This window comes from Dermacentor andersoni, chromosome 3 (assembly GCF_023375885.2).
Source record: "Dermacentor andersoni chromosome 3, qqDerAnde1_hic_scaffold, whole genome shotgun sequence".
Classification (NCBI taxonomy): domain Eukaryota; kingdom Metazoa; phylum Arthropoda; class Arachnida; order Ixodida; family Ixodidae; genus Dermacentor; species Dermacentor andersoni.
This window is the reverse complement of record NC_092816.1, coordinates 60,209,869-60,227,906: the sequence shown is the minus strand read 5'-3', so window position 1 is coordinate 60,227,906 and position 18,038 is coordinate 60,209,869. Positions and strand designations below refer to the sequence as shown.

Sequence of the window (18,038 nt, the reverse complement as noted above, 5' to 3'; positions counted from 1 at the left end):
TTCTTGAGCATGTTGACGTACTGCTTCAGGTAGACCGTGTCCGTGGAGACGTAGTGCGCCTGGCGTCTCAGCGCGTGGTCGTGCTGCCACGAGTCGCAGGCGTACTTGTAGAAGTCTCCGCAGGGGTTTATCGCCTCCCTGAGCAGTTGAGCGGTGCGCGCTGAAAAGTCAAGGCACGCCGACGTGTTACACAAGACCACATCAGGCAGCGGGCGCTTAGCCCGCAGTAGACTGCCTGCGGCACTGGTTGTGGCAGAGGGCGTGATTTGGCTGTGGCCTTCCGGGCTGGGACTCCGCCCGATGATCTCTGACCACGAGGAGAACGTCTTGTTCATTTCTGGGACAACGACGTGCTGCAGGACCCCGTGGAAGCCCACCACAACCAGGGTGCAGGCGACGGACAGCGCGGAGCATCTGAAGAACGCTCGCTTCGTAGAGCGTTCGCGGTCGTCAGAAAAGGTCGCCTCTTCGAAAGATCGTTCCATGCTTCTTCTACTTCTTATTTTTCTTCTTCTGGTTCACTTTCTCGCACGTGCAGTTTCGACCTGTTCTGCTTCTTCAAAGGGCAGTGAAAATGCTACGACACATACTGAATTAAAAGGGAGCAATGAAAAGCCATTTCGTAGAAATTGGTTAAGATTTTTGTGTTGGTATGACTTTAAAGGAGAGTTTGCGCCTTTAGTGGCACCGGATACCCCTCTCCGCAGGGCATGTAAAACTGAATGCACGCAAAACACACAAAGCTTTCAATTATCACGAGCATGTGCGAATATCTCCAAGTAGTACCCAGCAAGCAATGTGTACTAGACAAAAAATTTCACAAATTGCAAAATTCCAGGAGTGAACCTCACGCGTCCTATTTCCTGAACAACTTTCCTTTTCTCTCGCACGCTATCCGGGAAAGGAGAGGGAGAAGGGGAGTAGGGAAGTGAGGAAACAGTTTCCACCCACCGGGCTTGGTCTGGGAAGGGAGTAGCTTGGTCAGCATGACTGGCACCGGAAATGCTCATTGAGGCAGCTGAGGGGATTCCCCTACATGTTCGCGTGCGCATTAAACCCGAGTTTCAGGATATACGGCATAACGTTTTCTTGACATCAATACATATAGGCAAGAGGTCAGCGCATAACCTAGCTTCCATGAGGGTGTAATGGCGGCGCATTTTGCGTTCGTTCAGCTGCCATTGTTGCTGTCACCGACTGGAGCAATGAGGGCTTGCTTTCTGTGGCACAAGATGCTTGCTGATTCAAGCTTGCTTATAATCGAATTCATCCATCGAATGTAATAAAACCACAGTGCGTACGCACAGCTCACGTAAGATGACGAAACACTCTGCTAGAGCGCTCTCTCTCTCTCTCTCTCTCTCTTAATAAAATTATTTATTATGCTTAATGATTAAGATGAGGGCGAGTGTAAAGCGCAACTGTCTGAGGCACTGCACACAACATAAAAGCTACAGAGCGGGGCAATACAGCCGCTCTTACGCGAACCTTATTTGCGGTTTCCAGATCACGACGCGACCCATACACAAAACCGTGCAGCGGCGAAATTTTGCCATTGCTTTACTCTGCGAGGCAGAGAGGGTGAGCTTTGATTCGTGAAAATGAAAGGAAAATATAATTGACCAATGTTTACATCCGTCGCCGTCTTATTTTCCCGATATCATCGAATTTCGAAGCGAAGAAGGCGCGGAGGTAATGCGTAAAGCAACAAGGAATAGGAAGTTCACAAGGTAAAGGAATGCGAAAGAAATAGGACAGCTGATCCAGTGGATGTCTCGCAGCGCTGACATTTTGATCCCCAGACGTCCAAGAGGCTTACAGCAGTCAAAAGTGATCATTGAGTTCTACGCGAGGAAAGAGACGACGCCACAAATGTAAAAGGAAGCCAAAACAATGAACGATGTGATATGTTGACGTTTCCCGGCCCGGCCTGCTGTTGTTCGGTTTCCTTCCCGGAAATCAGCAAAGAGCCGACGAAAAGCTGGAGCAGCATCTCAGATGTCTACTCCAATTTCTTGTGTGGATTGCGAGCTTGGAACCTGTCGCAATTCTAGAAAGTTTGGTTCGCCATTCATTGGTTTTGTGCGTGCGTGCGTGCGTGCGTGTGCGTGTGTGTGTGCACGGACAACTGTGGGGCGTAGAAAATGCACTGTGAGCCAAACAGTACAGTCGGCAGAGCAGAAACTGCAGATAACGAAGCCGAAAAGACAGAACCAGTGTTCATATGAAATTGAGTTGGGCGCGCTGTAGAGCTGTTTATTATTATTATTATTATTATTATTATTATTATTATTATTATTATTATTATTATTATTATTATTATTATTATTATTATTATTATTTCCAGCCCTTTGAAAGAACCCGCATGAAAATATGACTACCAGTGCGACCTGACGGCTATAATGTAGGAAGCCAGAAAATGATAAACGAATGCGTGTGTAATATAAGCCCGTGATACTTTATATTACCCGTTAGATTTGTACATCCCATGGCTGGTGAGCAGCTTCATACGCGATTAAACAAGAGTTTATATTCATCCTCATATTGTTGTGACGATACCAAGTGGTGGTAGATTTTCGTTGCCTCTTCTCGTCTTTATTTTTCTTTGATTGTTTTGTTGGAAATGTGGGAGGGGGCAGGCAGCACGACGTGGTGGATGGTTACATGGAAGGCAGAAGAGACTCATTTCAGCTACCGCAGTAATACGCTTTTGGGTTAAAAAATACATTCCCCTAGAAAACTTGCAGTAGATGCATATCTGCGCATGGACTAGCATTCGTTTGTCCCATTAGCAGCTCTTGCAAAAATCATGCATGACATATTGCATAGCAAGCGAAACTCAATTGAAGGTAACAAAAATTAATCAGGAACACAGCCGAATCTTTGTAACGGCTTGCGTAAGAGAATATTACCAGAGAGAAACTTCTTCCCTACCCCCCCCCCCCCCTCAGGAACGCACACGTGGTCTGCTGACCTCCATGATACAACAACCGACCGATGGGTTGCCTTTACACTTCAATGTAAACAAACCCAAAGCACGTGTGCAAAAAAGAGAGTGCGCGACGCAGGATCACTGAGAATATAAAAAAAGAAAAAAAAAATGTAATAGCGAGAAGACCTGCAGCGACGACTGCGTCGGTTCACGCGAGCAAGGATTCGGGACGATTACGTCGAGGCACGGCATAACGGTGGAGAAAAAAGAGAAAACACTCGACGAACCAGGACCAAAAATACAATAGCAACGAAAAAGAAAACTAAACAAAAAAAATTGTATATCGGAAACACACATTCCCGAAATGATAGGTTCGTCCGCAACAGTCTCGTACACGCGCGTGCGACCTCTTTTTCTTTGGTTTGTTTTGCCTTTATTCTTCGTAATTCCTTGCAGCCCTCTTTCCTCATTTATTGCCGCGACACCGCGTCGACCGCCGAGCGTTATGAGTCTGTACGTGCTTTTCATTTGTAGTTCATTTTTTTTAGCCGAGCACGTACATAATGACGCTCTTTGCGCGCATCGAGCGTGCGTGGCTTGTATATACTATAGAGTGTGTTGCCCCATCCCTAAGCGTTCTTCCGCACGCCCCCTCCCTCCCTATTCACCCTTCCCCCATTTGCTGCTCAGCCTCCTATGGGTGCTGCAACCCCTCCGTGACTCTAGTCATCAATCGCCATTACATGGCGATCACGTCCGCAGAAACAAAAGAAAAAGAATAAGAAGGTTGTATGGGGAGAATGGCTGAGGGGAAAGGGGGCCCTGCTTCCGGATATCGAACGTTTGTTTCTATAGAGGCCGCACCGTTATATCCCGTTATAAATGCGGGACGGAATAGAGTGTCCCACCTACCGCCGTGTCGCGTGGCCGCCAACCCCGAAACCCCCTTTCCCTCACCCTTCCCACCTTTCTTTTCCCCATAGCTGATTTCGTACTCTCCCCACTATACCGCCCCCATACCCTATTTCCCTAACGTTCTATACGCTTCCCCGTATCACGTTTTGCCGTGCTCATCTCATCAATCCATAAGTGCGGGCGCCACCTATCGGCCTGCACAAGTATAATTTCGATGCAAACTCTCTCTCTTTCTCTCTCTCTCTCTCAGCAGTGCGCGTGGTCTGCGGTGCAACGACGCCACGTGTCGCAAGTCTCTGTGACGTATCAGCGGTGATGAGCAGCAGGAAGAGCCAGTCGGCGATGCGTGGCGGCGGTGTGGGCGACCGCAAGCCCCCATCAATTATGCAGAGCGGAATCGCAGGATAAACGCCGCGGTCTCGCACGTGCGTGCTGCAGGAGGACGATTGCAAAACAGCTAAAGAGCTGCGGAACGGGGACAAAAAAAAAAAGATTAAACAAAGAATAAAAAAACGAAACTGTCTGCGGGGAGCCGAGCCTCGTAAAATAACATTGCTACATGAGCGCACCACGGTTCGAGCAGGTAATACGACCGCATGTTCAACATGTAGCGCTGCCGGCACCATTTTTTTTTTGGTTACGTTACACTGCATGCGGTTTCGTTGCGTCTGCAATACGGTTCGTGAAGGGATCCAATGGAATGAAAAAAACGACAATGCACGATTTATACGCAGCACATGCCAGTGCTCTTCAAACTTTTGGCTTTGTGCGGACTGTTAGGTCTAACTGGAGGATCGATGTGAAGAGGCTGGAAGCAATAACACTTCCGGCTCCGTCAATTAACTTTAGAAAGTAATATAAGCATCGGTTTGTTCACTTGTGCACACTGCTGAAAGCAATGCTCGACTAAACTGTACTAACTAACTAACTAACTAACTAACTAACTAACTAACTAACTAACTAACTAACTAACTAACTAACTAACTAACTAACTAACTAACTAACTAACTAACTAACTAACTAACTAACTAACTAACTAACTAAATAAATAAATAAATAAATAAATACAGGAACAAATAGTCTGTCAAAATGGGGAGGCACGACTAAATAAATAAACGTGCAATTGATTACGCTAATAGTCACAGGTGGTTCGAGCACACTTGCGAGCACATAATAAAGCAAAGAACTAAAGAAGGAACTGCGGGACAGGCTTTCAGAGCGAACGGCATGAAATTGCCATAGCCGAGGTGAACTCACATTTTCTCTGGAATCGCTCACTTCGTTACATTATCTCGGCTCAGGGCAACACGATACGGTGGCATATATGCGCGATCATGTTTTAGAGGTAGGCTATGGAAACCCGACAAGTTCGCATGTAGGGCACCGAAAATCGATCCAGCAAATGTTGCTTTTGAGTATGTCACTTTGCTTTTCATTAGACATGTCGCGCAGCTCTCTCATTGCGCAGCACTTTGTAAGAAATTTGTTAGGACGACCGGTTTCATCACTGCAGCTTTACTGGCTAACGTGCGGTCGCTTGATGCGGGTTTAATCTTACGCGGCTTGTCTTGACGCTTCAACGTCCCACCGCCACACGCAGCGCGGCCTAAATAAATTACGCGGCTTTGTCAACGCGGTTCTTCATTAATCCCTCCTTCCTGTTGACTGCCCTCCTCCCTTTATTTTTTCAACGCACGCTATACATAACTTGCCAGAGTAAACCGACCTTAAGCGGGTTTCTTTCTTCCTTTCCTTCTTTCTTTCTTTCTTTAGCCGGGCACGTCTGTTGTCGAGACACCCACACAGAAGATGAAAAACAGACTTTGAAGACGACGAAAAAACAGGCGAAGTAAAACACAGGTCTTGTTTGTCTGCATGTGGAAGTCTACACAAGCACACTCTGTCTCGCTTCGTTGTCTGGCTCGCGGAAGCTTTTGCGTTGTTTGTAAGCACCGGAGGATAACGTAATTCACTCTGGTAGTAATTACGCGATACGGATGTTGACGTTACGCGAAACTATTTTCTTGCGTTTACCCAGACGGCGCTTTCTTATGCCAGCCTCACACTTGCGCGAGGTTGCATCTGAGGGCGATATTTGTTAGCACTCTTGGCTAGATTTCGTGGCTATATTCCAGAGGTATAATATTTATAAATGTTCTCGTTATATCAAGCCATGTTTTTTTTTCTACTGGGAACAGAAACTTGCCTGTCGCATGCCGCGTAGTTAAGTTACATCAGCTGTGCTATATACGGCGAGGTGGACATTAATTGCGCCATAAATCGCAATTCGAGATTAGCGGGCTGAGAAAGGTTTACTAGTTAACTTATTAAATTATTCACATACGGGTATATGTTCGCATCACTGAATAGAAGCCAAGCCAAGCAAGCACCAGAATCTATTTGCTTAGAACCAGTTGCGAGCGCTACATCTCCAAGATCAGCGGCGAAATGCCTCGATGTACCAGCAACACTTATCAGCACCGCCAGAAACTAGCAGCGAAGGAAAGAAAATGCGAAGGGGACGCTGTATCGTAAGGCCCTAGAATAATTCTTAATAGCCCTGGTTCCATCACCACGCAGAAAGAACTTCGCGTTCGGGAGATGAACCCGAAACGTCGTCCTGCAGCAGCAGAACGTCGGGGTCGTTGACCCAAAAGCGGGAATGGTCGCGACAAAGTACATGAACAAGCATCAAATATGTGGCAAAAAAAAAATGTTAATCCCTTGGAAACTGGCGCGACATTCCGAACAAAAAAAAAAAGAAAAAAAATGTAACGCAGCAGTCAAAACGCCAAGCGGCTCTCGAAAGTTCTCTTCGAGGCGAAACGTGGAGATCAGAGAGTAAATGGAACTGAGAAGGACAAAGGGAAAGAGAGTGAGAAAGTGATTCTCTCCAGCGCTTTCCAAGGAAATAGGGAAATAAGTCGCGTTCATATCGCATTTAATGGGAGGACATGGTGCAATAAAAAGCGCGGCTCTGGCTGCGGGCTTTTCCCGGCGGGCGCTCCTGTTGCCTTGATCATATTCATTATTATTTTTCTTTGTCGTATCCGCTCATTTCTGAGAACTCGGGGTTACAGCCTGCTTGAAAGCGAGACTTGCGGACGAAGTGAGAGAGAGAGAGAGAGAGAGAGAAAAGAAGAAAGATAGAGAGAGAGAGGGCCAAGTTTCTGAGCTGGGAAACACGGCGAAAATGATTTTTGAGTTGGGAAGCAAGCAGCAGCACTGGCAACCTCGCGTCCGGTTTTTTCGAGCCCAAAGGAAACGCAGCGAAGTGATTAATTAACGGAACACCTCGGCTCGAAAGCACGAGAGAGGGAGAGAGAGTGTCTGCCTGTGAGTGAGGGAGAGGGAGAAAGATAGGGACATGGTGTGGCTTCTTTCTCTCTTTCGGCAGGCAGAATGTGAAGGAAAGGCAAGTAGCAGTACAGTTTCGCAGCATTTAAACTATATTACACGAAAGAAGGTTAACAGCATTGGGAAGAAATAAAAAAAAAAGAGAAATAATGTCCGCAGCCTGTGCGTGAGAGAGAGAGAGAAAGAGAGAGAGAGAGTAAAAATGTTGGAGGAGGGTGTTTCTTGCAAAAAGATTCAGAACTGCAATTTTTAGCTGTAATCCGAGCAACGGGCTTAAAAAGAAAGAAATAAAGAATCATATTACGACCGCCTGTAGACTGGAGACTGCAGCGATTGACTGCAGCGATTGGTCCCGAAATAAAAACAAAAGATAGAATAACCATAAATTAGGGAAACAACGGATCATTTTTCGTTCCCCTTTTTTTTTTTTGTTAATGGCAACGTCCAGACAGATTTTACAAATGTCGCACGCTCCGTGAAGTCACGCATTGAGTCATTTCTTTAAACTGTCTCCATTTCACACTCGTCAATTTTTTCTTTTTTTGCGGCAGCTTTGTAAGGGTTTAGAAAGAGGCGATAGAACAGAAAGCTTCGGTGGAGAGGGAGAAGGGGGTAGAAGTTCGAGTGAAGAGGAACCGGCAAGAGAGCACGCACAATATTTTTACTGTACCCACGTTCCGCGCAATGGTGAGTTCATGGTTATATTGCGCTCAGTTTTACAAACACGATATTAAGGAAGGACAGGACGTGGACGGACGTAGCGCAAACGTAGACGTGGACGGACGTAGCGCAAAGTTGCGCTACGTCCGTCCACGTCCTGTCCTTCCTTAATATCGTGTTTGTAAAACTGAGCGCAATATAACCATGAACGTTCACCAACTAGCCCCCTTCATTGCTTTACTAAATGGTGAGTTCGCTCAGCTTCGGTAAAAAACGCATTTCTCGTTTTCGATCGCGGGCAACGAAAATGCTACTGAGGCTGTGCGCTACCCAGGACGTACCGCTTTTAGGTTCCTTCATTCGCAAATTCTACGTAAAAAATGCCAGAGGAAGAAAACGCACAGAAAAACTTGCTGACACGGCAGCGAACGAAAATTATTTCTTCGTATTCAGCCTGAACACGCCTCTCCTCCACTTTCTGTTAAAAGAAAGCACGATCGAATAACCGTGTATCAAACACTCGAGGCTTCGTTCAGTTGCCACCGAGCCATAAGCTTGCCTATCGCTCTTGAAAGGCGTGGAAGTGTGTCACGACAATGGGGTGCTTGTGTAATCACTCTTTAAGTGCTCTATCGATCACACTGTATATATATATATATATATATATATATATATATATATATATCGCTGTTTTCTTGCTCCATGCAGCCGCGGAAAGGTTTAATGAACTGGGGATCGATGCGAAATATCTGTCGCGGGCTGTCAAGAGCGACATCTGAAGGCGCTATCCTCGGGCATCGCAACTCGATCCTCAATGAGCTCGCACACTTTTGCGCCTTCGTGCGCAGGCCTTCATACTAAGTTTGTATAAAACTGCACTTCGGCAGAGGCAAAACAAGCTTTAAAAAGAGAGAAAAGAAAGGAAGACACATATTTAGCTGATCCATGCAAATTCTTAGAGGCCAACATCTCTATCGCAAGAAGGTATGAAACGCAGTGTGGAACAAGCTAGTAGAATCAGGAGAACCAAGGGGTTGAATTTTGTTTCTTCCTTGCTTGTATTCTGTATAGAAGCCATACGAAACCAACAGACAGTAAAGGCAATCGAGGCATAATGCAAATTAGTAGTTTAACTCCACTAAAATGTGGCATTCAAAAGTTTCACTGAAGGCTCCTCTTCCAATGCAACGTGCGCTTCAGAAATCCCCATTTTCGATAAGTGGTTGTCTCGGTGGCCCTTGGCTGATTTCCGGCACGCCGTGTCACCTTCATGTTTCATTCTACGCCCCCTTCACGTGTTCCTGCATATATTCCTACGTTTGGGCACTGAGCAAAGCTAGTTGGAAGTTACCGCCCTTGTCATCGCTCTTGTCACGCTCCTTGCTTCCTCTTTCTAGCGGCAAATATTGCCGTTAGCACAAACTCGGAAAGGGTTAGACAATAAAACCACCTCCGATGAACAGCTTCAGTCAAACCAGCCGCAGTAGACTATGCTGAGCTCCAGCTCACGAGTGCATTACCTGCCGGGGCGGCCGCATTCCGATGGGGGTGGAATGCGAGAACGCTCCTGTAACGTGCACCGGCGCACGTTAAAACATTTCCACATATCTCAACGATAGACCATCGCACGCGTCTTGCGTACGTAAGAAGTGGGTTCGCCTTGCACCTCCGGCAAGTTGTGTTTTCTTCCACATTTGTTCCCATTTTCATTGTACATTTCTATCAAAAGAACATTTAATGTCTCCTATCATTTCCTTGCCTTCATTTTCCGTTTTATGTATAGTTCCAACTAAAGAGCATTCTTTTAAAATCGCTCAGGGGCCTATCTTTGTTGGGATCGGAGTCATATAGTTCTGTTTTCCGAGAAGGGACATCTGTCGAGCGTGTTTGGCCCGCAGAAAGCGACGAGCCATGGCGGATCACAGCAACTCACCGAGCAGCTGCCAGACGAGGAAGGCGAGCCAGGCGGTGTAGGGCAGGCACACGCACAGGTGCACGTCCATCCACAGCGCGCACAGGGGCAGCAGAGGCACGCAGGGCACCGCGTTGCGGCCCGCCGACGGGGCGCCGTGCCGGGGCTGCCGCAGGGCGACGAGCGCCAGCGCCAGCACCGCGGCCAGCGCGGCCGTCGCCAGCGCCTCGAGCCACCAGCGCGCCGCGCCGGCGCCCACAACGCGCGGCGCGTGCACCGTGAGCACTCCCATGAGGAACATGAGCGCCACCATCGCGCACACCAGCACCGCGGTCCGCTGCGCCGAGCAGCGGGAAGGCACGCCCGACACGCCGCACGGCGACAGCGACGAGGACACTTTGGAGGAGGAGCCGCCGCCGACGCCCGATAGCGAGGTCACGTAGCCCTGGTTGACCAGTTCGACGGACCACGTCCTCCTCTGGAAGGAGCCGTAGCCGCCGCCGTTGCCGACGGCCACCGTCGAAGACCTCGCGGGGTCACCGTCCGCGATGCCGTCGACCAGGCATCCGCCCCGAGTCAGGGTCGCGCTCGAGTCCCTGCTCAGGTCGCCCAGCTCGAGGGGCAAGTGGTCGATGAGGCCGTAGCGGAGCGCCAGCACGGACGCCGCCGTGGTCAGGAGCGAGAGCACGGTGCCCAGACCCAGGATGCCCATCAGCGTGTCCGGGTGCACGAACATGGCGGCCGCCGAGACGAGGAAGCCGCCGGTGACGGCTGCCCGCTTCGTGCCCTCGGTGAGTCCGCACAGGAGTCCGTCGGCCGAGAGGGAGGCGAGGAGCGTGGCCAGACCTCGCAGCGACGCGGCGGTGGCCGAGGCGAGACCGCACAGCGAGCCGATGCCGAGCACCCAGAGCAGGCCCGGTAGGCCCCGGATGAACGGGGCCTGGAGGAGCGGCGCCGACCCAGCCAGCTGAGAATGCGGCGACAGGAGCGTCACAGCCACCGAGCTGCTGAAGCAGCCCAGCAGGCTGAGCAGGAAGACCAGGCTGACGGCCGAAGGTACCACGCGGAACCGGTGCGCCGTCTCGGTGGCCGTCTGCGCCACCAGGTCGTAGCCGACGAAGGCGAACGTGCACGTGGCCGCGCCGTTGAAGACCTGCGACGAGAAAAAGAACGCACGCGTTAACGAGAGCGTTAAGGTGACGTGACGTGACGTTAATGGGACGAAACTGTCTGGTATTGTGGGTAATGGCCGAGTTAAGGGTTGATGGGACCCGGAACAGCAACCTTGTCTCGCAAAAAGTTCCGCCGCATGAAGCCCATGTCGAGCCCTTAAGCTCCCGTACGTTTCAGCTCATATTGGCACTTTGGTCGTAAAACGAACAAAACACAGACCCCCACCCACCCCCCTCCTTTGATTGTTTCATGTTTCCTGTTATCCGCTAAAATAATTCGAAGCTGCGCTTCTTTTATATGTAGACGATTGAAATTCGGGTAACTTAGTTTTACCAAAGATTTCTGTATGTAGGACTTTGTGATGTTCTTTTTAAAATTTTATTTATTGATACTGTCAGGCCCAGAGGACCTATAACAGGAGTGGGAAAGGACAAATTTGAGCAAGATACAAAGTACAAAATGCAAAGATGGACAGATATTTAATAGATAATAAATGCAGTTGCGACATTAGGAAAGTACAATATCTTGGCACTAAAGAAAACAACAAAACATCATAAAGGCACAAAACGTCAGTTCACTTCGTACAGACAATACAGTCCTGCTAGGGCTCAGTAGCAAACAATGGTTTCTCAATATTATGAAAGTATTCGGTCAATCTGGAAGATGATACAGCGGAGTCTGGGAGAATGTTCCAATCTTTGCCAGCGCGGGGAAAATAACTGAGCTTAAACCAGCCATTTCTTAAGTCTGGTAATGGAATAAATTTACTGTGGCAACGTCTAGTAGTTTGGTTAGTTTTAATATCGAAATATTCTGATTTGTTTATCCTAACGTATTTGTGGATAATAAGGTAAATGAATTTCAATCGTTCATATCTGGTTCTTGCTTCGAGAGCCGGTAGTTGAGCTTGTTTGCACACTGCAGCAGCTGGCTTGGGAGAACCGAGGTGGCGGTATTTATTAAATATAAATCTTGAAGAAAGGCCTTGAATACTTTTTAAGCTTGACGCAGTTAATTGCTCTTTAAGGGTCCCATACTATTTTTGAACATTCTACTACTAGCCTTACGAGAAATTTGTATGCGAGATTTTTTACAACGGGAGTAGCACTGTGCATGGTGCGTCTGAGGCACCACAGTGATTTGGAAGCTTCGGAAACTACCGCATCTGATGGGCATTCCATCGTAAGTATGATTCAAAGGTTACTCTTTGACATTTATCATGATTCACTCCTTCTAGCGTGTTCCCAATGATTTGGTAATTGCAACAAAGAATGGTTGGCTGCCTAGTTATAGTCATGAACACCGGCCTTAATTCCATCTGTCATTCATAAGACCATTTCATTATTTTTTGAAGGTTAGAATTTAACGCACTCTGATCTTGGATTGAAGTTAGTTTACTGTAGATCACGCAATCACCAGCGAAGAGTCTTAACGCTACAGAAATTGTTTTTGTATATCATTAATAAAGATCAAGAATAAAAGCTGACCTAGTACACTACGTTGTGGTATCCCAGAGACGATGAGCAGAGAGCTAAACTGGTAACTCCCATTATGTAACCCTCATGTTCACGAAAAACAAATCGATGAGGAGAACCATTTTGTTATATTTGGTTTATAAACATAGTATTAAACTTATGTAGCAGTTTAGGGTGCGAAACTTTATCGAACGCTTTCTCGAGATCCATGGTGACGACAGTAAAGAAGATTGTGCTCATACAGGTAGGGCAAGAGATGTTTGGATATGACGTGTTCAAGTAACTTGGAAGTTGTACTGGTGAGGGAAAATTGGTCTGTAACTGTTCACAGTTTCTTCCCCCCTTTTTTGAAGAGTTATGACTCGTTTGGGACACCGTCCAGGCCCGGGTTCCTTTTGATGTCAACATGGACTAAGAGGTTCAGAACACCTTTTTAATCAATTTCTAAATCGGGGATAGGCTATCTTAGATTTTAATCAACAAAAGGCGGTAATACACGATTTTCATGTGTGAAAACAGATGCAAAAATGAGAGAGAGAGAGAGAGAGAGAGAGAGAGAGAGAGAGAGAGAGAGAGAGAGAGAGAGAGAGAGAGAGAGAAACAACTTTATTCGGTCCACTATAGACGTAAGCAAACTCCACGTCACCTGGCTAGGCCCACTCGGGGACCATCAGGTGAAACCTGACGGCCCTCTCGCGAGCCCTCTGGACTGCCAGGATTTGAGAGGTCTGATCCTGGGCCTTAATTAACTTCATCATTTCCTCTTGAGTGAAAGGGGGACCGGCAGAGGCGCAGCCCCACAGGACATGTTCGAAGTCCGCATAATCACCACACAGAGGGCAGTCCGGGCTTGGGAACCGTTCGGGGTACATTGTGTGCAGCGCCGCGGGGCTCGGGTAAGTGCTTGTTTGCAGAAGCCTTAGAGTGACTGCCTGGGCCCTGCACAGCGAGGACTGCGGCGAAGGTAGGAGTCTTCTTGACATATAATTATATTTGCAGATTTCGTTGTACGAGTAGAGAGGCTCGGGTCGCCCAGGAGAGGACGCGTTGCACAGCGCACGGTCAGTCAAACCTCGTGCAGCCGAGTGCGCCTCCTCGTTGGGGTTGATCGAGGCACCCTCAATGGTTCCAAGGTGCGCAGGGAACCAGGCCAAAGAGTGATGTTTCATGTCTTTGGCACTTTGAATGATACGTAGGGCCTGGGGAGCCACCATTCCCATCTGAAAGGCCCTGACAGCGGCCTTGGAATCAGAATAAATCGTGTCGTGTACACTGTCCGTTAATGCAAGAGCAATAGCAACCTGCTCTGCAACGCTGGAATTAGAAGTGCGGACGGTAGCGCAGCTAAGGATTTTAGAATCACCGTCGATGACCACTGAGGAGAAGGCCTCTTCTTGAACATACGAAGCAGCGTCTACGAAGCATGTTCGGTCCTTGTTCAAGCGGGCACTGGCGAGCAGAGCAGAGCAGAGCAGAGCTCCTTCTACAGCAAGGTACACCCATGAGCAAAAGTATACTGACCACAGGGTCCGCAAAAAACAGAATTTCATCGTAATTAACATGCACAAACGGAAACTGACAAGTGCCGTGAAAAATTTGTAATGCCAAGTTGAGACTGCATTTTTTAATATCAAGTTGCATTCACAGACGGAGGAGAAAATGAGTTTTATCGCGCAATCCCAGGTCCGCATACTTTTGCTCACGGGTGTACATACCAGATGACGGATTAAAGTAACGCCAAAATTTACCAGAGGCCCACGAAGAAACTTCGTTAGCCTTACGTTATGAAATCTTTTTTTTTTATACCTTTAGCAGGAGCTTGAATTCCTTGCTCATACGGGCAATGCAAAGCTTCTTTTCAGGGTCAGGGTTCAGTGAAGCCACCGTCCTTTTACGTTTTAGTCTCTGTTTAACATGAAGTATATATCTAGTGATCGAAGGACTTCTTTTATTAGTGCGTTTAGTTCGTTTCGGAATAAGCTGGTTAATGCACCGTGCTGTCAGTTCAGAAAAGTTCCACAGTCGGTCTGTACTGACACCAGAGCCGTAAAGCCGCATAAAACCAGAGAGCGAATACTCAAGATGGTCTATTACCGAAACGTCATCGGTGGCTCTAAAGTTAGGGAAAATTGTGAGGGAATGAGTGTTCGTTAACTCTGGTGATGCATCGAGCGACAACAAAACCGTCATGTGATCCGATAATCCGTCGAGTATTTCGCACTCGCGGACGGATGGCTTTAGATGCTCGGATACAAAGATGGATAATGTCGTAGGACGTATCCTTTTGTAGTCGGTTAAAACCTGAAATAAGTTATGACAGAAGGCAAGACCTAGCAACTGCTCGCAACTGGGCACTTCTCGTGTGCCAGGCAAATTTGAAGGCCAGTCAATCCCAGGCGGATTAGAATCCCCAAACAACAGAACCTTAGTGTCATGAGGTAGATCGGAACACATAAAATATCGCAAGTTTGCCAGTACGTCCACCGGTGATCTTGGGGCTCCGTGGGCAGCCTCAATGAAGACTATGTGGTTACATAACTTTGTTTTAATCCAGAGCACTTCGAAGTCATTTACGGCTGGCAAAGCAGAGAATGCTAGGTTATTTTTTATTATAATCGCAACTACTCCACCTTTATCTTCTCAATCTTTTCTGACTATCTTATAGTTGGGAGGAATAACGTTGGCATCTAAAATATGCTTATGAAGCCAGGTTTCAGTGACTACCATCGAGTAAGGTTCGTGTTCTAAGATTAGGCTTTCTTGTTCAACCAATTTGTCTACTATACCTCTGGCATTCAGGTTTATGGTGGTAAATTGTCGAGACCGGAGCTCTTCAAGTCATTTATTTCTCTCGGAAGAGGCGCGCACCTGCACCTTGCATTAGTAGTCTCATTCCAGGCATGTATGACATCATTCATCTTCAGCTTATCAAATAGAAGCTTTACCTTGACTCCCCGTTGTCTTTCGCCTACTGTTGAATTGCAGAGGTTTTTCCGCACTTGAAGCACTCATTTATAACATTCCTCTGAAATGCTGATTTCATGTCCTTTCAGCCTGAAGCAGTTTTTCATGGCACTCATTTTTTTCCATGGAGTCTCCAATCTTAATAATACCTGGGCGATATTTATTGAGAAATTTATTATCTATGCAGTGTATTCTTTCAATCGTGGTTATTTTTTGTCCCAGCAACTGCCCCAAGCTATCATCGCTTACGTTTCTTAATAATATTTCTTAATTTTCATTTTCTTCTTCCTGTATTCCTCGTACGAGGAGATTGTTACGGCGGGACCGATTTTTCAAATAATCAAGTTGTTTAGACAGCGTAATGATTTCGGTCTCGTAGTCACCCACAGATGTTTCAATCGTTATTGTTATCTTTATCCTTATCTAATCCTTATCTGCGTTTCATTTAAGATATTGTGCTTCTTTTCAATGGCTGCCAACCTGGTCGGCATTTGCAACATACCCCCTCAGATGATATCTGTTTGTCCTGTATTAGAGTAATCTTTTTCGAAGATGCCTTTCTGGGTTTGAAGAATTTCGTTTATCACTGTTTCCGTAGAGGGTCCTGGATTTTCCTCAACAAATGTCCTGAAAGCTTCAGCAACAGGCATGCCATTGAAAAGCAGGCGCTAAAGAACATCATCATTACGTGTGGACACGGCAACACTACAATACATAGGCAGTCATCAAGGTCAATATAAATAGGTCGCGAAGCTTGGAACAAAAAGCGTGCAAAAACCTATCGCCAGAGATATCACTTAGCGGTGCTCGATTGAAGCGCGACTAGGTGAAGGGGGGGGGGGGGGGACAAACATAAAAGCTAGAAAACCTATGTGAAAGAAAAAATTTTCGATAATTTTTGATCGGAGTACTGTCATACGAGTAAATACCCCATTTGATATATATTTGCCGTACGAAAACAACAAATGTTATTTTTTTTTATTTCACAATTTATTAGTTCGTTCTTAGCTATTACGTCGTGCGGTATGGCGTTGCTCACTTGAACGCGGCAGTTTCATCCGAGATTATTTATTTTTTTCTTTCCTTGCGTCTTTGTTCAAAGTGTGGCGTGAGCTACACTATGAAATTTTTTCGTGGCCTAACACACGGCATTCATTGGCGAAAGGTGTGAGCGGAGGATTTTTGTTAGTGTGCCAGTTCACGCAGCGACATCCGACGCGCTGTGTTTCGTCGTGACAATGAATGTGGAACACTCCGTGAAGAAACGTCGCGCTATGTTTGTTCACTTTCCGTAACACAGGCTCCGAGTGTCCGACGGGCAACAACATTAGCAAGTCGAATGTCTTCGAAATGATAACGTGGTACAGTGTTGTCTCGTCTGATAACTGTTGGCTATGAATACACGGCGTCGCGCGGAATTGCGAATGATTTTGTGCAAAGGTTTCGCATATGTTGCTATACATTACGACTGTGTGCTGGCCGCAGTACTTTTCATCCGCCCAAGCATATTCTGTTTGGTCAATTATATTGGTTGCATTATACTGGACGAATAAAAGTGAAGTTGCTTTTGAAACCTCTGTAACACTGTCGTTTATTTCCATCCTATTCGCTCCCCTTCCTAAGGAACCCACTGGAGCAATTGCCGTCAATAACAGCTCAGTTATGTTCACAATAAGGCATACTCCACTGCTATAGTTTATTGACATGCAGGCGCTTCAGCTCGAGTCCCAAGCTCGACTCGGCCTCGAAAGAAAAATAACTGCTGGCGTAGTGGTCGAAGTGCTGGACGCCAAAGAAATTCAAACATTCGCGGCAAGCAGCAGAAGATCTTGACGTCACTCCCGTTTCCGTTTGTGACGTCACTTTTTATTTCCTAGTTTTTTTTTTTGCTTGCTGTTAGCTGTACCCCCGATACGTAGATGGAGATGGTTGCAACGAGCGGACATTTTCTTGACATATGGGCTTCTATGGAAGCTTCGCTACTAGTTTACCTAAACCTTGTAGTTACTATAAAATCCATATATTTTAACGTTAAACTGCACATATAAACGTACACGAGGCGTCGTCGTCACGCCGGGGTGTCCGTGTCTACTGTAGGCACAAAGGCATGGTGCTTCCATATACTATAGCATTTGAACCAGAGGCATGTATTCCACCATTCGACTTCGATTTATCGCTAGTGTTGATGGAGGAGTTATTGCAAGCACGCCGTCACGGCGCAATGCCCGCGGCAAAACGTGAATCAGAAGAAATGGGACCAAAATAACAGCGCCACCTTCACTTCCTACTCTACAGCGCGTTTCTATCTAAAAAAAAAAAGAAGGAAAGAAAAGGAAAGAAAAGAGACCAATAGAAAACAAACGCAGTGTAGTATTATTTCTCTTTTTTTTATCTATACGGGAGGCTTTCACAATGATGTTCCTTGGGAAAACCACGCAGCGGTCAAAAATCTCGGAATGTGAATGTGCCGGCTTCACGTACAAAAACCTGGTTCTAACAAATCTAGCTTTCTGTTCTCGACGCCAACATTGAAAACGTCGATGCACGTCCATGTGGTCAAAAAGAAAGCAAGACAGGAAGAAAGAAAGGAAATAAAGAGAATAGATCGCATCGTTCCCCTCACTCATGTGCAATAAAGTGCCACACACAC

General features: G+C 46.8%; 1 protein-coding gene across 1 annotated transcript in view; it reads right to left on the bottom strand.

Annotated features, from left to right (window-relative positions):
* Positions 1-18,038, bottom strand: part of LOC126547246 (high affinity cationic amino acid transporter 1-like) — a 442,489-nt gene that overhangs the window by 47,042 nt on the left and 377,409 nt on the right. Inside the window, exon 6 of the mRNA XM_050195200.2 lies at positions 9,798-10,929. Coding sequence (XP_050051157.1) covers positions 9,798-10,929 — 1,132 coding nt within the window. The remainder of the gene's footprint in view (positions 1-9,797; positions 10,930-18,038) is intronic.